The 18,846-nt window shown below is 29.9% G+C and overlaps 1 protein-coding gene across 1 annotated transcript in view; it reads right to left on the bottom strand.

Annotated features, from left to right (window-relative positions):
• The window catches only part of LOC116851593 (3-hydroxyisobutyrate dehydrogenase, mitochondrial-like), a 14,060-nt gene extending 1,431 nt beyond the window's left edge, over positions 1-12,629 (bottom strand). Inside the window, exons 1-4 of the mRNA XM_032831159.1 lie at positions 12,346-12,629; positions 3,388-3,467; positions 3,098-3,276; positions 932-1,053 (exon numbers count right to left, since the gene is read on the bottom strand). Of these exons, the coding sequence (XP_032687050.1) occupies positions 932-1,053; positions 3,098-3,276; positions 3,388-3,467; positions 12,346-12,403 (439 nt within the window). The 5' untranslated portion in view covers positions 12,404-12,629. The remainder of the gene's footprint in view (positions 1-931; positions 1,054-3,097; positions 3,277-3,387; positions 3,468-12,345) is intronic.
• Between the last annotated feature and the right edge of the window lie 6,217 nt (positions 12,630-18,846).

Here is an 18,846-nt window from a genome sequence, read left to right as displayed (position 1 = left end):
ATATATGAATTTTGGCCTTACATATGATCATATCATACCATATGTAATTATATGTGTCATATAAAATGTGTCAATAAAATAATTATATGTATATATAAAACAAATATAATATTCTATAAAACAAATATAATGTTGAATAAAACAAGGAAAATTTTTAAATAATTTGATTCACTTAAACATCGACATCATGAGTTACTACAAACATAAGTATTTACTCTAATGATATTTTCATAAAAGCAACTTTTTAATGTGAATATATATAATTATATATGGCCATACATGGACAGAATCTATAAACTTTTTTTCCCGGATACCTCGAACACATTTCTGACGTAGGGCTAAATCCATCTACCATAATTCGGTAATTGTTCTTTTAAGAAACATCGATAATTTGCTTGCTATCGTTGACAAATTAATATGAGATTATATCGAAGAAAAGAGTTATTTTACTACCACTAAATGGATTATTATCGTTTGAAATTTATGTGTTTTACATCATTAAACAATTATTGGTCACGTTCAGCGGAGAAAACTGTTTCGCAACCACTCCGTAGCGAATGTTCATAATCGGAGTATTCTTTTAAACCTTTGACTGGAGAGATGTATCAATCAGAGACGTTTGTTACGGAGCGGTAGCGGAGCAGTTTTCTTCGCTGAACGTGACCATTTATTTAAACGCCATCTATAATGTAACAATAGGTTTATTCTTTTTAGCTAAATTATCTGAACTGGTGCACACTGATGTAATAAATTAGAATGAACAAGTATATTTTGTAACTTTTATTTCACTTATTTTACCAGGTCAGGCAGATTAGCTAAAAAAAACAGACCTATTGTTACATAGAACATACAATATAGAACATACAATAAATATACTAAATCTTAAAGAGTTAAGTATTCTATTAATTTTTTATTAATAATGTGCGTATACCTCCTGACACAGGACTATCGATAAACCTCAGATTAAGTCGTCGAGCCTTCGCAGCGATCGATTGAGACACGGATGGGTCCACAGTGCTGCTGTCGATCAACAAAACGTTTTCCTTCGCTGCACTAGAAGACAAAATCAACAATGACCGAAAGGATCGATCCAATGCTAAAAATCATTGGTCTCATGGAATTTGGTGTAATAGAGAATTTCGATATTTAGTAAATTCTTGTCAATGAATTTGTCGATAAATTTATGTGAAATGTAGAATATATGAGCTACTACCGGTTGGCGAAACGATCAATTCCGATAAGTATCATCAACAATTAAATAATTTAAAGCAATTAAAGAAAAATATCCGATTTTAGCCAAAAGGAAAGGCGCAACAAGGGGAATGACTTAATAAAATAAACAAATTATTTTCAATCAAATCACTTGTCAATAGCGAATTAACATACTGTTTTTCTGTAAGAGCTAGTAAGTTTATTGGTTATTGTAATTAAAATATAACGTATTTCAAGTTTCAACATTATGTTTTTTAATATGAAAACCATATCCAATATCTTCTTTTAAAAATTGCTAATTGTAGCATGACATGTGTATAAAACTGCGTAAACTTGTTTTTTTTCCATATAGACTTCCATATACACATACACACACATATACAAATAAATTGTCAGCTTCTTCTAAGTCTTTTTTAGTGAGAATACAATAAATATATACCATCGAATAATTAATATCATTATATGTATCTTAGTTTGTTTAATAAGTATATTTTTTAAATTATAAATCTCCTGTGCTGTTAAAAAATATATACTTATGTAGTATTAAAATTAATAATAATATAATAAATTAAATATATAGGATAATTTAAAGTAATTAAAAAGTCTGTTTAAATTAAAGTAGAAATGTATGTAATATTTAAATTTTTTTAAATAAATATATTATTTTAAGATAAATATTTTTCTCTTTCTCTCATATTTCTAATATAAATAAAAATTTCGGCTGTAATCTCTCTTTATGATATTTATTTCATATATTTACTTCATTTCCATATGAAGTTTGTTTTGTATATCCATAATTGCTAATTTATGTTCAATCGACGTTCAACATATATCTGTTTATCCTTAACACGGATATATCAGGGATAAACCATGTCCACCAAATTCATATTTGAATATGTTATGGACGTCCGTTATATGTTTGAAGATCATAAAATAAATATCTTATGGATATACTTAATATCTTTAAAGGATATTTGTAGGATATTTTGTAGGATATTTTGTAGGATATTTTGTAGGATATTTTTCGGATATCTGTGTGCTGTTCGAGTAATAATATTTCATCGGAGAGTGGAAACCAAAGAGACTTACAAAGAAACCCATACAAGTGTCCGTCTCCGATTTTCATGAACTTGTAATATGTTGTACTTTAGATCAAAATAACAGATACGTTTTTTATTATGTGTCCTTTTACAAGTTTAGGAGGGTGAAATATTCCTTTGAAGAAAATCGGTTTTTTTCATTCGAAGGGAATATAATGAAAACTATAAGAGATAGAAAAAATATTTTAGATAAAAGTTGAATGGTTTGAAGAGTATTTTACAGAAATTAATTTAATAATTATAATAATAAGTGATGGGAAAATATTAACAAAAAGAATTTTTTCTTTTTTCAAATAATTCCTGTAAAGTACTTTTCAAACCATTCAATTTTTATTCAAAATATTTTTTTTCTATCTCTTATAATTTCCATTATATTTCCTTCGAATGAAAAAAAAACAATTTTCTTCAAAAGGATATTTCACCCCCCTAAACTTGCGAAAGGGTACATATAATAAAAAATATATCTGTTATTTTGATCTAAAGTACAATATATTATAAGTTTATGAAAATCGGAGGCGGACACTTGTATGGGTTTCCTTGTCAGTGAGACTGACTACGCGCAAGAATTGAGCCTAATTGATCAGTTTTATTTTTCGTAAATTCCTTAATTTTAACAAGTTGGACACTAATCGTGTGTTCTGATTTTAAAATCAAAATATTTATAAAAATGAAATTGATTAGTTAGATTTTTAAGATATTTAATTAATAATATTACTCGACGTTTCTGATAATTCAATAATAAAAGAAAATCAAAATTACAGGATCAATAATGGAATGAGTTTTACCTTAATATACCTTTCTGGCCGGTGTAGACGTCAAGTACATGTTGGTTCGAAGGCAACATCGAAATAACAACCTCGACTTCCTTCGACAGATCAGCGGCGCTCGACGCAACACTCGCACCCGCTTCTACCAAGCTCGTCGTTGCCGATTTGTTAACGTCGTACACGGTGAGCTTGTAACCCTAACAACAGAAAGATTAGGTGAGTTATACGTGCGAATAATGTCGTTGAATGTGTGCCGAGTGTGCGCGAGTAATCCGCTGATTAGCAGAAAGTTCGAGTTGTCGTTTTACCTTCGTCAATAGATTTTTTGCCATATGACTGCCCATGTTGCCCAATCCGACGAAGCCAATTTGTGAGTAACATCTTGCACCTAAATAAAAAATCATGAAACACTTATACATACGCATTCAGAAGGATCTGCAAATGAGGGATGCAGCAGGTACATCGCACAGCGGCCTCTCGGTGTTAAAGGGCTGTGAGATATTTTAGTTAAGAAATGTAACTATTACATATATTTCTATATTCTGCCTGCAAATTACATTTTTAATAAAGTAATAATCTACATTTAATAAAATGTCTTCATTGTTATTGAGTAAAATTTTAATAAATTAAAATTGATAAAATTATATTTACGATCTTCAGTAGTGCACGCGCGCATGTAAAAAGAGTTAATTGCTTTTACAATATTATCAATTGAAATTAACGAGATTAAAATTAGTAATTCTAATTTTTTAATCAACAATAAAGTTTCTTAAAAGTTTTTAGTAATTATTTCTTTTACACAGCTCCAATAATTTTGATCTTGATGTATGTTTTTAACCTTTAGACTGCCGGGAAAGCCACTTTTGTGGCTATAAAGCCACTTTTGTGGCTATAAAGCCACTTTTGTGGCTTTCCCGACAGTCTAAAGGTTAATGATATTTTCCAGAGTAATTTTTAAAAAGTTTTAGCTGTCAGTTCTTGTTTATGAAAAAAATATTAATTATTAAAATTTAAAAATATAAATGTATTTTGCGTATTTACAAAAATTTTAATGTATAAATATATTACTTTAAATCTTTTGCCTTATAAAATTGATAAGTCTATTATATATTAAAATAATAAGTCCTGAAAAAATTAGCGATAGCCTCTACGCAAAATTTGACCTCTTTCAAGCCAGCAGGACCAAATGGGCAGAATCGAATGGGACCTATCGCATTTTTTAGTATTCATTTTGTACTATTTTGTATCACAAAAAAAAATTTATGATATCAAGTTATTTTTTATATCAAGTTAGCAGGACCAAAAAAAATAAAAAAAATAAATAAACCATGGTACACACAATTAGTACTGAATTTGTACTAATTTGTACCATTCGAAATAAATCGAAAATTTTATATTTTCCCCTTTAAACAACCTCTCCCTTATTTAAACCTAATATAAAGATAGCAGGATCACGATTTTTTCACTTTTTCTTGATGGTACAAATTAGTACAAATTCAAAAACGATAAAATCTATCATTTCTTGTCAGTTTTCATTTTGTTCTCTTTATACTAAGTCAGCAGGACCACAATATTTTTTTAAATAAAACAAGGTACAAAATCATTTTTGGTAATACAAAATACTACACGATTAATGTAATTTTGTACCATTAAAAACAATTTTATATTCCATATCCTTTAAGAGAAATCGTGGTCCTACTGACTTAATATAAAATCAGCAAAATAAAAATTGTTAAAAAAACGAAACAAATAGTAGATTTTGTCGTTTCAGAATTTGTACCAATTTGTACCACCAAAAAAGGTATCAAAAATATTTCTGCCGACCCTTTAAAATAACCTCAACTTTGACCTCAGCTTTAAGAATAAAGCTTTCTGCTTCGATTATTAAGAATTAAATCAGTAAAATCAAATCAAATTTATTGCATTTTTCAGTACTTATTGTGTAGTATTTTGTACCATTAAAAATGCTTTTGTACCTTGTTTTATTTATAAAAAATTGTGGTCCTGCTGACTTAATTTTAAGAAGAGTAAATATCATTGAAAAACGGCAAGTTGCAATAGATTTTATCGTTTCTGAATTTGTACTAATTTGTACCACCGAAAAAAGTATGCAAATATTTCTGTAAATACCCCTTAAAACAACCTCACATTTAACCAACCTCAAAAATAAAATTTCTCTCTTTCGATTATTAAGAATTAAATCGATAGAATTAAATTATATTTATTGCGTTTTTTATTACTCATTGTGTACTATTTTGTACCATAAAAAATAATTTTGAACCCCGTACTATTTAAAAAAATATTGTGGTCCTGCTAACTTAATATAAAGGGAACAAAATAAAAACTAACAAGAAATGATAGATTTTATCGTCTTTGAATTTGTATTAATTTGTGTCATCAAGAAAAAGTGAAAAAATCGTGATCCTGCTATCTTTATACTAGGTTTAGATAAGGGAGGGGTTGTTTAAAGGGGAAAATATAAAATTTTCAATTTATTTCGAATGGTACAAATTAGTACAAATTCAGTACTAATTGTGTGTACCATGGTTTATTTATTTTTTTTATTTTTTTTTGTCCTGCTAACTTGATATCAAGTTAGCAGCGCCACCATTTTTTTTTAAAACGGCACGTGGTACAAATTTTTTTTGTGGTACAAAATAGTACAAAATGAATACTAAAAAAATGCAATAGGTCCCATTCGATTCTGCTCATTTGGTCCTGCTTGAGAGAGGTCAAAATTTGTACCTAAGCATCTTATCACTAAAACATATTTTGTTATATATATATTTTCTTATATACTTTCTTATATTTAATTGCATATTTAATCTGAAACCTTACATACCTTTGCTAATTTTTTCAGGATATATTATTTTCATATATAATAGAATCATCAATTTAGTAAACGGAAGTTAAACAGTACACACAAAAAAATATAATAAAAAATATATAAAAAAATATTTAAAAAATATAAAAAAGAATATTTCTAAAACCTCCTAAAGATTATAATTTTTATTTAATAATTATTAAAACGTTTCTAAATTTATTTTTTTCTACTTCTAAAACGTACAAGGTAACGGAAATCTATGTTTTATTAATAAAGCTTGTTTTGTTAATAACTTTTTAATAAATAAAATTCGATGGTTGAAACCTTTTGGAAATTAGAAAATGTCCTCATAAACATATATCAAAGTTCAGATTGTAGGAGATGTGCCCGTTAAAATGAATATTTATCTACTTTTTTAATCTCCTTTAAGGTTCTTTAACCCGTTTCGTCCTGAAATAGCATAAATTTTATCTGTTGTTCATCGCTGTAAATTTTATATTAAATCATGAGCCACTTTAAGATATTTCTTCACAAAAATAAAATTTTTGTTTTTCATAAAAGATGGCGCTGTTTATTCACAAAATTTCGTTTTTTGCCAGTTTTCTATTATTTCTTAGTATGTGACAACTGTCATTTTGTTTTTATATTTTCTATATATTTTTTTATTTTTTATATTTTTATATTTTTTATATTTTTATATTTTTTATATTTTTATATTTTTTATATTTTAAAATTTAAAAATTTTTTATGTTTTTTTACTTTTTTGTGTTTTTTCAATTTTTTTAAACATATTCAGTAGATAATTATAGTAATTCTGTACTTTACCAAACTACTTATTGTTTTTGGGAATTGTAAACTTGCTGGAAGCACGATACGCAATAATGTGAATTGCAATCAGTACAAAACTTAGTTGTTCTTATAGTACAACTAGCGTATGAACGTATACCTCTAATTTTTGTCTCACTATTATGTAGATGAAAATCTTGACGCTTATTTTTACTGAAATAATGATCGCTACTGGAAATTGCAAAATCCTTAGTACTCAATTTTTTATTTTCATCGCAGCATATATTCCATAATACTGTAGCGTTTGTAATTGAAGATTGTATCAGTCGGATAAATACAACCCATGTCCATTTTTTAGATCTTATGCTCGGTGTAATTCGAAAATCGTGGAGATCTACACCTCCCATGTATTTATTGTAGATTGATACAACATTAGGAAATTCGAGATCACATTTTTTATTTTCTTTCTTAGAAAATCTCTGCATCATAGACAATGGAGTAACACTAGCAGCAGTTGACAATAAAGACACTTCCTTCGAGTCCAGTACACTCACGTAATTTATACCACTATTTTTCTCGTAGTTACTTTGTAATCTCCTCTAACAGCTGTTTTGTAAAATGAATGTTTATCTGCTTTGCATTCTATATTTCTGCACTGTTCCCGTTGATTGTAAGCCTATCTTCTTCAAATGTGTTACCAAGTCTTGTAAACAAATTATCGAAATAAATGTGATACTGAGATAATTTCCTTGCAGAAAATGTCATCAAAAGCTGATTCAGCATTTATAAAACCATTCTGGAGCCAAAAACACATGGACTCAATTTTTCATCAATCACGTAGCTATTTTTCCCACAATAAATGTCAAAATCCAACAGAAATACGAAAGCAGTACATATAGCTCATATTTTTATTCCAAATTGTATAGGTTTTAGCCGAATAAATTGTTTTAAAACTATTCTTCCGAAAAATTTTACTAAATTGTTATATATTTTTTCTAGAAATATTAATAATCTGACAGATTCTCCATGCTCTATTATAATAATTTCGGTCATTTACCTTACAATACTTCAACTTGGATTTTATTTGCAAAAATTCATCTCGACTCATCGCGTTCTTTACACTGGTACTGTTCAGTTTGGGATCGTTAGACCAATACTCTTTTTGATCTGTCTTGATGTTGTACGAAGTAATATGCTTAAAAGTAATATGCTTAAAACTGTGTCGAAATCGTTGAGAGATAAATGTAAGCCATTTTTCTTGGTGACGTTTATTATATATTGTTTCAATTCATTTGAGAAAAAGAACTCAAACAATTTAACTGGCTTAATGTTTCGGACTTTTGTTTTTACATCGTCTGGTAATAATACGACATCTTCTAAATTTCTGGAGCACAATTTTTCTCCGTCTTTTCATTCATAAACATGATCAGGCTCTAATTTTTTTGGCCTTTAATATAGTTATCGTAAATATTTCTATATGAAACATTTGGAAAACAATAGTCTTCACAGTTATCAAGATTTTCAATATCAAACTCATCGTTAGATTCTCCTGAATCGTCTGGATTGGGTATGAAGACGTCAACACCATTTTTATCACACTCAGGATCCTCAGTCTCCAGATCTAATTCTGTGTTTTTCGATGTCTTGCCGAAAATAAAAAAATCTACGTTTAAGCATTATTATAAAAAATAGGTACAGTTTATCTCAAGGAAATATAATTATATATCTACAGCGAAATTCAAATGAATTATTATATTAGTTCTTTATTTTTGGCTTTAGGATCTAATAAACTAAAATATCATTTATGTATACAAGTTTTACTAACTTTTCTATTTTATATTTTGAATGAATTATTTATGACCTATAATAATATAAAACATCAAACTAATATATGTTCAGAAAAATTACGCGAGTTACGTTTTAATTTTAAACAAACCTATGCGTTCGAGCGAGCGAAATAGTGTAGGAGTTAGGATATCGCGTCTGTTAAAAATATGCCGCTAAAGACCGAATGCCGTGATGCGGCGCGTTAGATCTAGACCTGAAAGAGTACCGCGCTAGAGACTAGCGCGCGGCTTTTGTTTATCTCATATTTATATTATTCGGCGTCGGGCGCGAAAGCTGCAGTTCAGTCTTGACCAGCTAGCGAGCAACTTGGTTTAAATAAAGGATATATATTTCGTTACTCTGTGTGTGGTTTGAGAAAACCTGCCAAACCCCATCATTTCCCCACAATAGTCATCGTGATACCGCGTATTTCTCACGTATAGACAATGTAAGTCGCTATAGTTAATTTATAAAATAACTTGTTCGTGAGAATTTATTATAAATGTACATACAACGTGGGATAGATTATAATAATGTAAAGTTTATGTAGTATATTTTTTCTCAACTGAAAAATATTTGCTCTATTTCAATATTTTGTCAGATAAAATACCGACTATGCGGATGAAAATTGGATAACATAATATAAGTAACTAACAAACGCCAAACTATTATAAATTTATTATTTTATTTTTTGCATATATGCAATATAAATAATCATACAAATGTTTAATGTTATCTTATATATATTGTATGACAGTATAAATCATATTGTATGATATTTTGAGTCTTGGCCATAACATTTATCAGGATTATAATATCAGGGAAAGTTACTGGAAAAGTTTAGAATTTTGAATTTAAGTCATGATACCGACTTAAATTCAAAATATCACAAGAACTCTCCTTTTATAAATTTCGTTCTCATAATTCAAAATTGTTTTGTTCTCTGAGTAAATATTATTGATATTAGACTTCATTATTGTTTACATGTACATATATTATGCATTCTATGAGAGAATACATAAATGAATAAATGAATATATAAAATGGAAATTTATGGGAATAGTAATAAAAGGCACAAAAACAATAATTAATACATAGAAAACAAAAAATTTAATAATGTAACCACGAAATTTGTAAAAAAAACAGTGTTTTTGTGATATTTTGAGGTTTGGTTGACACTCATTACGATTGATACTCATCCAGTAACATTCACTGATGCTGATATTATAATCCTGGTAAATATTATGACCGTTATTTTTAGTCATATACTAAGAAACTATAGAAAATCTACAAAACAAAATTTTGTGAAAAACAGCACTATTTTTCATGAAAAACAAAAATTTAAATGCCGTGAAGAAATATCTTAAAGTACAGGCATATATGCCACCAAATATACACAATTAGCCAGGTCCACAAATTCCTTATCGAAATGGCGTTTAAAACAAAAAGGATCGATGATTTTTTCGATTTCTCCAACTTTAAGCCGTCATATTGGATTTCATATTGATGATAGCAAAAAAAAGAAGGTCAGCTTTTGAAAGAACACACTCAGAACCTATAGTATACCAACTTTGGCTAAACTCGCTCATGATTTAATATTTACAATGATAAATAATAGATAAATTTTATACAATTTCAGGACGAAACGGGTTAACACCAATTTTACGAACGAGACCTCTAAAAGAGTGCCTTATTACTTTTACACCGAAAAAAAGTAGTTGAGTTAACTCATTAAAACCCATGATTAGACCAATAAGATTACCAAAAACTAAATAAATTGCTGCAAACAAATGTTTGTAAAATTGATTTTTGTAATGTACTTTTTATGTCCAATATAATTTTTCATGCTGCGGTCCTATTTGCAATTATTTTTTGCTAATCTTATTGGTCTAGTCTTGGGCTGGAGCGACTTTCAATAAACAGTAATGCTTATTTTTTAATAAACGAAGGACATTACGAGCAAAAATGATACATGTTTTTTATATAATTTTTTCTGTAGAATCGATTGTCGAATATGTTTTCTCATTCGTCCTATTTACAATTGTTGTTTTTTGCTAATCTTACTGATCTAGCCATGGGTTTTAATGGGTTAATAAGACTTTGCTCGAACGAATATAGTTAGAACGAGTTTCAAGCAAACGTTTCGTTGATTGAACGAATTATATAACTCCTACCCAGACAGTACAATCATCACTAAAAGACTAAAGACATAAATCGTCTTTAAGTCGTCTTAAAGAAATTTTATATCTTGACGTCTTAAATATGACTTAAAAATCTTTTTAAGGAAATCTTATATCCCGATTTTGGACATTGGTGCTATCTGGGTATGATGAGAATTATTAATTGATTTACTGATCGCGATTTGTTCAATAACTATATTAACAAAATTTATTGTACTAATGCGTAATTTGTTCAATAGATGCAATATTTCTTTAAAAGCAGGTGACCGATTTTATCGATTCAACTGTTTTTTTTTCAGTGCCCCAAAAATTCTCTGCGCACACCGTACGCACACTATAATATTAAGTAGATGTGCTTTGCTGATTTTCGAATCGAGAAAAACAGAATATTTTTGCTCATGATATTCGTTAATAATATATTAATATATTAATATATTAAGTGTTGTCCTCGCCAAAACAATTACTACAATAAAATATGATATGTTGATGTATAATAAAAAACGGAGAGGAAAAGATAAATTTTATACACAAGCATTATAGTGTAATAAAAAATTAATTAATGTACTATTCTTTACCGACAAGCTAATATGATCGTTGTTTTGTTTTGGACTTGCTGAGATCTCGAGAAATGTTTAAGCTAACGATTATATTAATTTGTTTGTAAAGTACAGTATATTAATTATATTTTTATTGCACTACGACGCTTATAAATAAGCATTTATTGGTATCTTCATAATAATATTGTAGAATTTGCCGATTGATATTAATATCAATCCGAGCAGAGCTCGATATGCACGTTTAAACCGATTTTTTACTTGCTCCGCCTAGTGCTATCCCCTTATCTCATTGTCCCGCGTGCGACTAACGAGCCGCTTAAATCTCAGGAGCGTATAACTTGTAAACTTGTTTCTAATAGTGAAAAGCTACTGTGGAAACATATGTTTATAAGTTACACGCTTCTAAGTCTACAAGCGGTTCGTAGATTGCGTGTGAAGCGATAAGATAAGGAAAATAAAATTAAGTTAAAAGCAAGTTAAAAAACGGTCGAAATGTATAATGCGTGTCAAACTCTATTTTAAAATATTTATTTGATATGAAGGTATATAGAGGTTCAAATGATTGTTGAATATTCTTGTATTTTTCGTTCGAACAACGTTATAATTTTATTTATGAAAAGAGAAGCCCATGGGAGAAAGATCAAAATTCTTGCAGTAAGCAAGAAATCATTAATACAATGTTACTAAATGATATTCAAGAACCTGTAATATTGTCAAATATATAGTGTTTAATATTGTATCGAACATCATTATGAACATACGTTGACCGCGATTTGGAAGTTTCAATAATGTTGAAATAGAGTTGCCATAACGTTTTAATTGTCAGAAATATTTTTAAGATGTTGCATCGATCTCAAATAAATGTTAAAGTAACATTTGAAAAATATATTTTTTGTAATGTTTCTAAAACGTTTAAACAACATTCAGAAAAATCATATCGCAAAATAACATGTGAAAAATATAAATGCAATATTATTAAAAAATGTCCAAACAATGTATATGAAGTCAACGTTTCTAAACGTTAATTTAATGTTCCTTGCTTACTGGATTAATATTTAATATAATTTATACTAGAAAAACAAATTGTTTTACCTGCTGCTGCGGACACCATGCTGGATGAAAATTTCGTTAACGCCACGAAGACACTCATCTTGCACTCACTGACGATGTGAACACAGCGAAATATCCCCAGTGCTGTTACGAATGCTTGTGCACGATGTCCGTGACTCGTCGAATAAAATGCTAATTATAGCAGTAGTCGATTTGAATATCTCTACATGGACTCCTATGATGTTATGAAACAGCATGTGGTATCACGCCGGGTTGACGACAGAGTTCAACGTAGTCTGTGTCACTGTCAAGGAATTCTTCCGAGATAAAGAAGATAGAAAGTGAGTTACAATTTACCAAGGACAAATATTGAGTACTGGATAGTCTCTAGACGAGCACGCGGAAACTATGACGGAAAACAGCGACATCTTATCTGTCAGACTAATTATTTACAGTTTAATTGTATAAATTTAATAAGAATTGATAACGAACATTATTTTTTTAATCTGGGCAGTTTAAACCGCTTATATATTTGCGCGACCATGAGTATTTTCGACGTTTAAGGCATTAAAAATTATCATTTCATTGTGGAAAAAAAGACTTCGATTGCTTTGGGTTACTCCAGAAAATAATGCCGTGATCCAAATTCATATGACGTTTATGTATAAGTTACAAAAAAATATTTACTACACTATAATAGAAATAAAACTAGCCTATTTATTTTGAAAGCTACTAGCTAGATAGTATTGACTACATCAAGTTTCCTAGTGCTAGTTCCTATGAGCTAGTTTGTTACTAGCTCATAACCAGTTTTTGTGATCTAGCTGCTATTTAGTAATTATATATAAAATGGAGTAGTAGAAATAGCCCTATCTTTTATAAAATACATAATCTAACCACCATCTTGCTAACATATTAAATTAGTTAGTTGATCCAAAAGAAAGGTTATGTTATTTCATAAAAATATATTTATAATTATAATGAAATATATGATTATAATGAATATATATTATATAAATGTAATGAAAGAATAACTATGATAAATAAATATGTTATTTCATAAAAAAAATATACAGGATGTCTAACTCGTACCGTACTATAGCTAATATATAGCTAGAATAGTTCGAGGTGAGTAATAGAATCGATGTCTTTTTTTAAACAACCATGTAAAATTTTGAGATATTAACGATAAAAGATTTCTACCGAGCGGCAGCCCACTGGCCAATCTGCTCGTGTGCTGCGGTGAGACGAACGCTGTACGCGCTGTAGCATCGGCATGACAGGCTAACCGGGTCAGCCTCCTGGCAACGCGTTTTCCTTGTTGTTTGGAGACTGGTTAACCTGTCATGCCGATGCTATCACGCAGTATCAGATCTAAGATGTAATCTCCACCTTTGGGCTTATGAGATAGACCCGCGAGCAATCGTCCATTTTCTTCGTCGGCCGCGGCGAGCCGTATGTCCCGCCTGCCGTGTTGCGGGGTTTGATTAGGCCATCTATTTTATTTAATAATTCGAAATTTTACGTAGTTATTTAAAAAAAGACACTGATTCCATTATTCCATTATTCCATTAAAGACACTGATTCTATTCTAGTGGGAGTGTGAATAAGTTCTCGCCGTTTTTTGTGAAAATAAATCCTTTATTTAAAAAAAATAATAAAAAAACAAGTCAATTAAAGTATTGCCCATCGCTGGAGACTACTTTTTCCCATCTTTCTGGCAGCATTTGAATTCCACATCAAAAAAACGACACTTCTTTTGCGGCTATCCACGAATCAATCCATTTTTTCGTTTCTTCATACGAAGTGAAGTGCTCAGCCAAGCCGTTAGTCATCGATCGAAATAAATAGTAATCAGAAGGCGCAATGTCTGGAGAGTACGGCAGGTGGGGTAGGACTTCCCATTTTAGCGTTTCCAGGTATGTTTTGATCGGTGACGCGACATGCGGCCGAGCGTTATCATGCAGCAAAATCATCTTATCGTGTCTTTGCTCATATTGCGGCCGTTTTTCTTTCAATGCTTGGCTCAAACGCATCAATTGTCGTCGATAGAAATCTCCTGTGATGGTTTGGTTAGGTTGGAGCAGCTCGTAATACACTACCCCCAGCTGATCCCACCAAATGCAGAGCATGAGCTTGGAACCGTGGATATTCCGCTTTGACGTTGATGCTACTGCTTCGCCGGGCTTAATCCACGATTTTTTATGCTTGGGATTACTGTAGTATATCCACTTTTCATCACTAGTCACAATACGATGTAAGAAACCTTTCCTTTTTTGTCGTTGAAGCAGCTGTTCACACGTGACAAGACGCCGTTCGACGTCTCTCGGCTTCAGTTCGTATGGCACCCAAGATCCTTCCTTTTGTATCATTCCTAATGCTGTCAGACGTTTCGAAACTGTTGTTCGATCAACTCCTAATGATTTTGCAACATCGGATTGCGTCTGACATGGATCTTCAGCAAGTAATGTTTCCAATTCTTCGTCTTGAAACTTTTTTGGTGCACCACTGCGTTCTCTATCTTGAACATCAAAATCACTATTTTTAAATCGGTTAAACCAATCTCTGCATGTTCTTTCCGACAGAGCATAATCACCATAGGTTTCTACAAGAATTCTGTGTGGTTCAGCTGCAGATTTTTTCTGAATAAAGTAGTGCAGTAAAATTCCCCGCAAAAGCGGTTTACTTGGCACGAAATTTGACATGTTTTACGCTACGAAAAGAAAATGTTCTTTATAGGTTAATGGAAAGACACGCACTGATTTTAAACATAGGTTATAGAACTTCAATATAGATGCGTCATCATCTTGAATTATACACACAAAATTTTTATACCGTCATCTGATGGTGAAACGGCGAGAACTTATTCACACTCCCAATATATATTAGCTCTGATATAGCACGAGTCAGATACCCTGTATAAATATAATAACTTCCTAATAATAACTTAACTAACATAACTTATAGACGCTTGTATGACGCTTTTATATAACACAAAATACATATAGTAATTATTTTTTGGGCTAAGTAGCCTATATTAATTTATTACTTAATAATTAATTTTAAAGAGAAAATATGGTTATTCTGAGTAAAAATTTAAATCTCTGTATTTTCTAACTACAAGTTAATAAATTTGTATATTGCATCACCATTACCTAACTTTCTTTTATGTTGTTTAGTAGATTTATAAAACTTTGTTCTTCTATCAGTATAAATAATTTAGTCAATGTGACTATCTTGGAGTTGCATATATATACTTTTTCATAACTAAACGAAAAAAAATTAACATAGTTACTACCTAGTAAGAAATGACTCGTCGATCGACGTCGAAATCGTCAAATCGACATCGATCGATGAGTCATTTCTCACTGGGTAGGTAAAGAATTATAGGTAGTTCTTGAGTGAAAATTAAAATTTAAATTATTTACTTTCTGGTAATATTAAATTATATTATTAGAAAATTATATATAACTACGCTGAGAGTGTAACATATGTATCCAATATGAAACTGGTGTTTTCCTGTGGCAATAGCGTAGAACATAAGTTAGATGATTGAAAAGCAAGAGGTTTCAGGTTTTTGAATCTCATCAGTGGTAACGGAATTTTCCAAATGTAATATAAATAGAATTAAATTAAGTAGTGATATATTAAGATATTCTCAGGAATAGAAATCATTGACAAATAGTAAAATAAAATTAATAAGTGTAATCTAGAGAAATCTAAAGATATATGGTAGCCTTGATGTGTAAAAGCACGAATTTCTATGAGATAAACAAATTTTTTATTTTGATATCTATTTACTGACTAATGCAGACTAAAGAACTACTGCTTAATATTATCTTTTAAATAAACATTATTTTTTGTCTAGCTGTTACTTAAATTATTTACGCTACCAGCTTTAGCTACTAGAAATAAGAATTACATTATTAGGTTTGTTCTCTATTGCCCTTATAGAAATATCATACTAAGAATCATTGATAATTACTTATTTTCAGTATTAAAAATACTGGATAATAAGTAATTATCAATGATTCTTAGTATGATATTTCTAGGGTAAGGGTGCTGCACTGGCTGCACGAGTTCAAGAAGTATACAAACGTTTTTTATCGCAGAACTGATGTCAATAGCACAGGATTCGAACTTGGACCTGAGGCGGCACTTTTGGATTATCAGCCTATTTTTAGACACTATACCACTTCTTCGATCGATATAAACGTCTTATATTTTGTCTATATATGTTGCAATTAACGCAGTAATATAATTTTTTTTATAATATAATTTAATTTTTTAATAAAAATTATATTTTTTGTACTTTTATTATTAATTTAAACCTTAACTAGTGAGGTGAGGTCTACGAAATACCATACCCACACAGCAGAGGTGTCTAAAATATATCATAGGGATATCCTAAAAATATATTTGGAATATGTGATATCTTCAAGATATCCTTATGATATATTCAACACATTTCTGCTGTGTGGGTACATTCCATTTCGGTCTTAAAATATTTATAATAACAATTTTTTTATTGCTGTTAAATAGACAAAGTTATAAGAGATTATAATATTCAAATGATTATAAAAGAGTACAATTAAAAAAAGAGAAAAAATCCATCTTATCATATAAAATTTAATTTAATTTAATTAATTAAATTTATATATAAATATAAATATATAAATCAACGCTTATTATAATATTATATTATATCTGTTTAATGCAACCATACCATATAATAAATGAAATTAGCTAATAATAGTAATTTCTCACGAATTCTCAAAATATCTCAATAATATTTTCCAAAATATTCATTATAATAAATTTTTCTGAGGGATATTTCAGAATAAATTAAACTTTTGTGTTGTTAGGAATAGCCCAAGTAAAACATAATAATAAAAATTATATTAATTTAATTTTTGTTTTTTGCTGATAATTGACATAAATTTGTTCAATGTTTGGTCAAAATGACGTCAAATTAATATAATTTTGATTCTTATGTTCTACTTGGAAAGTTATAATGCAATAGAGATCGTACTAAAATTCAATAAAAAATTAAACGTGAAAATCTATTGCACATCCATAATGTACAATAGACATCCACGATGGATGTTATATGGATATTATATGGATGTTCTATGGATATCTCTCATCGATAAATTATGGATGTCCATTAGAAATCCACTTATCGTCCACCGTGGAGATGGATGTCTGGTGGAGCTATGGATAATCTATGGACATCCAATGGATGTTTTGTTCTGTGTGGGAGGTATTTAATTTTTTAGAGATTATCACTCTATATTATCTCTATATTATCTTTTGTAGGGCTATCACTCAAATATCAATTAATTTATAAAAGTATGCTCTTAAAAATATTATAATTATATATTTCGTATCAAAAATATTTTTAATAAAGATAATTGCATAAATGTATCTTGCCATTCTAAATTAATTATCTCTCAAATAATACAAGATATTCCAGAATCATCTTACAGCTATTCTAGGCGTTTAGTGTCCCAACATGTCCTCAGATATTTTATGCTATTAGAACTGTTTTTATTTATTTATTTAAAAAATGTAATGACCATCTCTCTGTATATATTCAAATGAAAGGGATTAACTATTGTAACAGTAATTTCCATTGATCAAAAAGTGTACCACTTTACTTTACCACCACTTTACTTTACTTACCACTTTACTATGAAAGTGAACTCCATAGTGCACTCTCGCAAAAGTGGACTCTCGTAGTGCTGCGAGATCGGGAAACTTTTGATACGTTCGCTTTGGGCGCTTTGCGCTGTAAGCGTCATTCTATCTTTTTCCCGCAGGTACCCGACAAAAACAGGAACATTTTGTCGGGAGCGGTGCACTTGGACACGGTACATTTGGACACAGCCAATCACAGCACCGTGTGATTAGAGACATTTGTAGGGTTGTCCCTTGGAACAGCGACTTGTGATTGGACTGTGTTCAATTGCCCCGTGTCCAACTGATATACACCCCATTCTGTCCATGTCGAATCCACGTGATTTACGTAGACGACGTGGATGGACATGTATCCACGAAATATCGACATGGATTCTATGTTCTTTGTTCCTCGATATGTCAAAGTTCTGCATCCACAAAGCATCGACATGAATTCAATGTTGCTAGTTTGTCGATACATGAAACATCTGTATCTACAAAATATCGATATAGATTCAACGTTCTTTGTTTCTCGATATGTCCAAGTTCTGGGTAGCGATGAATCTTTTCCCTAGTGTGAACTCGTGAAAAGTGAAAATTTTGTAATGAACTCGTGAAAGATGAAAACCTTAACTAAACTCGTGAAAAATGAAAGATTTAACGTGAATTTGTAAGTAAAACAAATATTACAATATACTCAAGCCAACACCAATTTGCAATGGACATCTTTAGAATGTTTTCAGCATGTTTTTAAGACATACCCGATGAAAAATTTTTCATGCAAAATTATGTATGAAATTTGTCCATACATAATTATGTGTAATTATGTATAATTATATAAAATTATATATAATTATACACAAA

This window comes from Odontomachus brunneus, unplaced genomic scaffold, assembly GCF_010583005.1.
Source record: "Odontomachus brunneus isolate Ranch 3 - 2012 unplaced genomic scaffold, Obru_v1 Obru_scaffold_179, whole genome shotgun sequence".
Taxonomy (NCBI): Eukaryota; Metazoa; Arthropoda; class Insecta; order Hymenoptera; family Formicidae; genus Odontomachus; species Odontomachus brunneus.
This window is presented reverse-complemented; position numbering and strand designations above follow the sequence as displayed.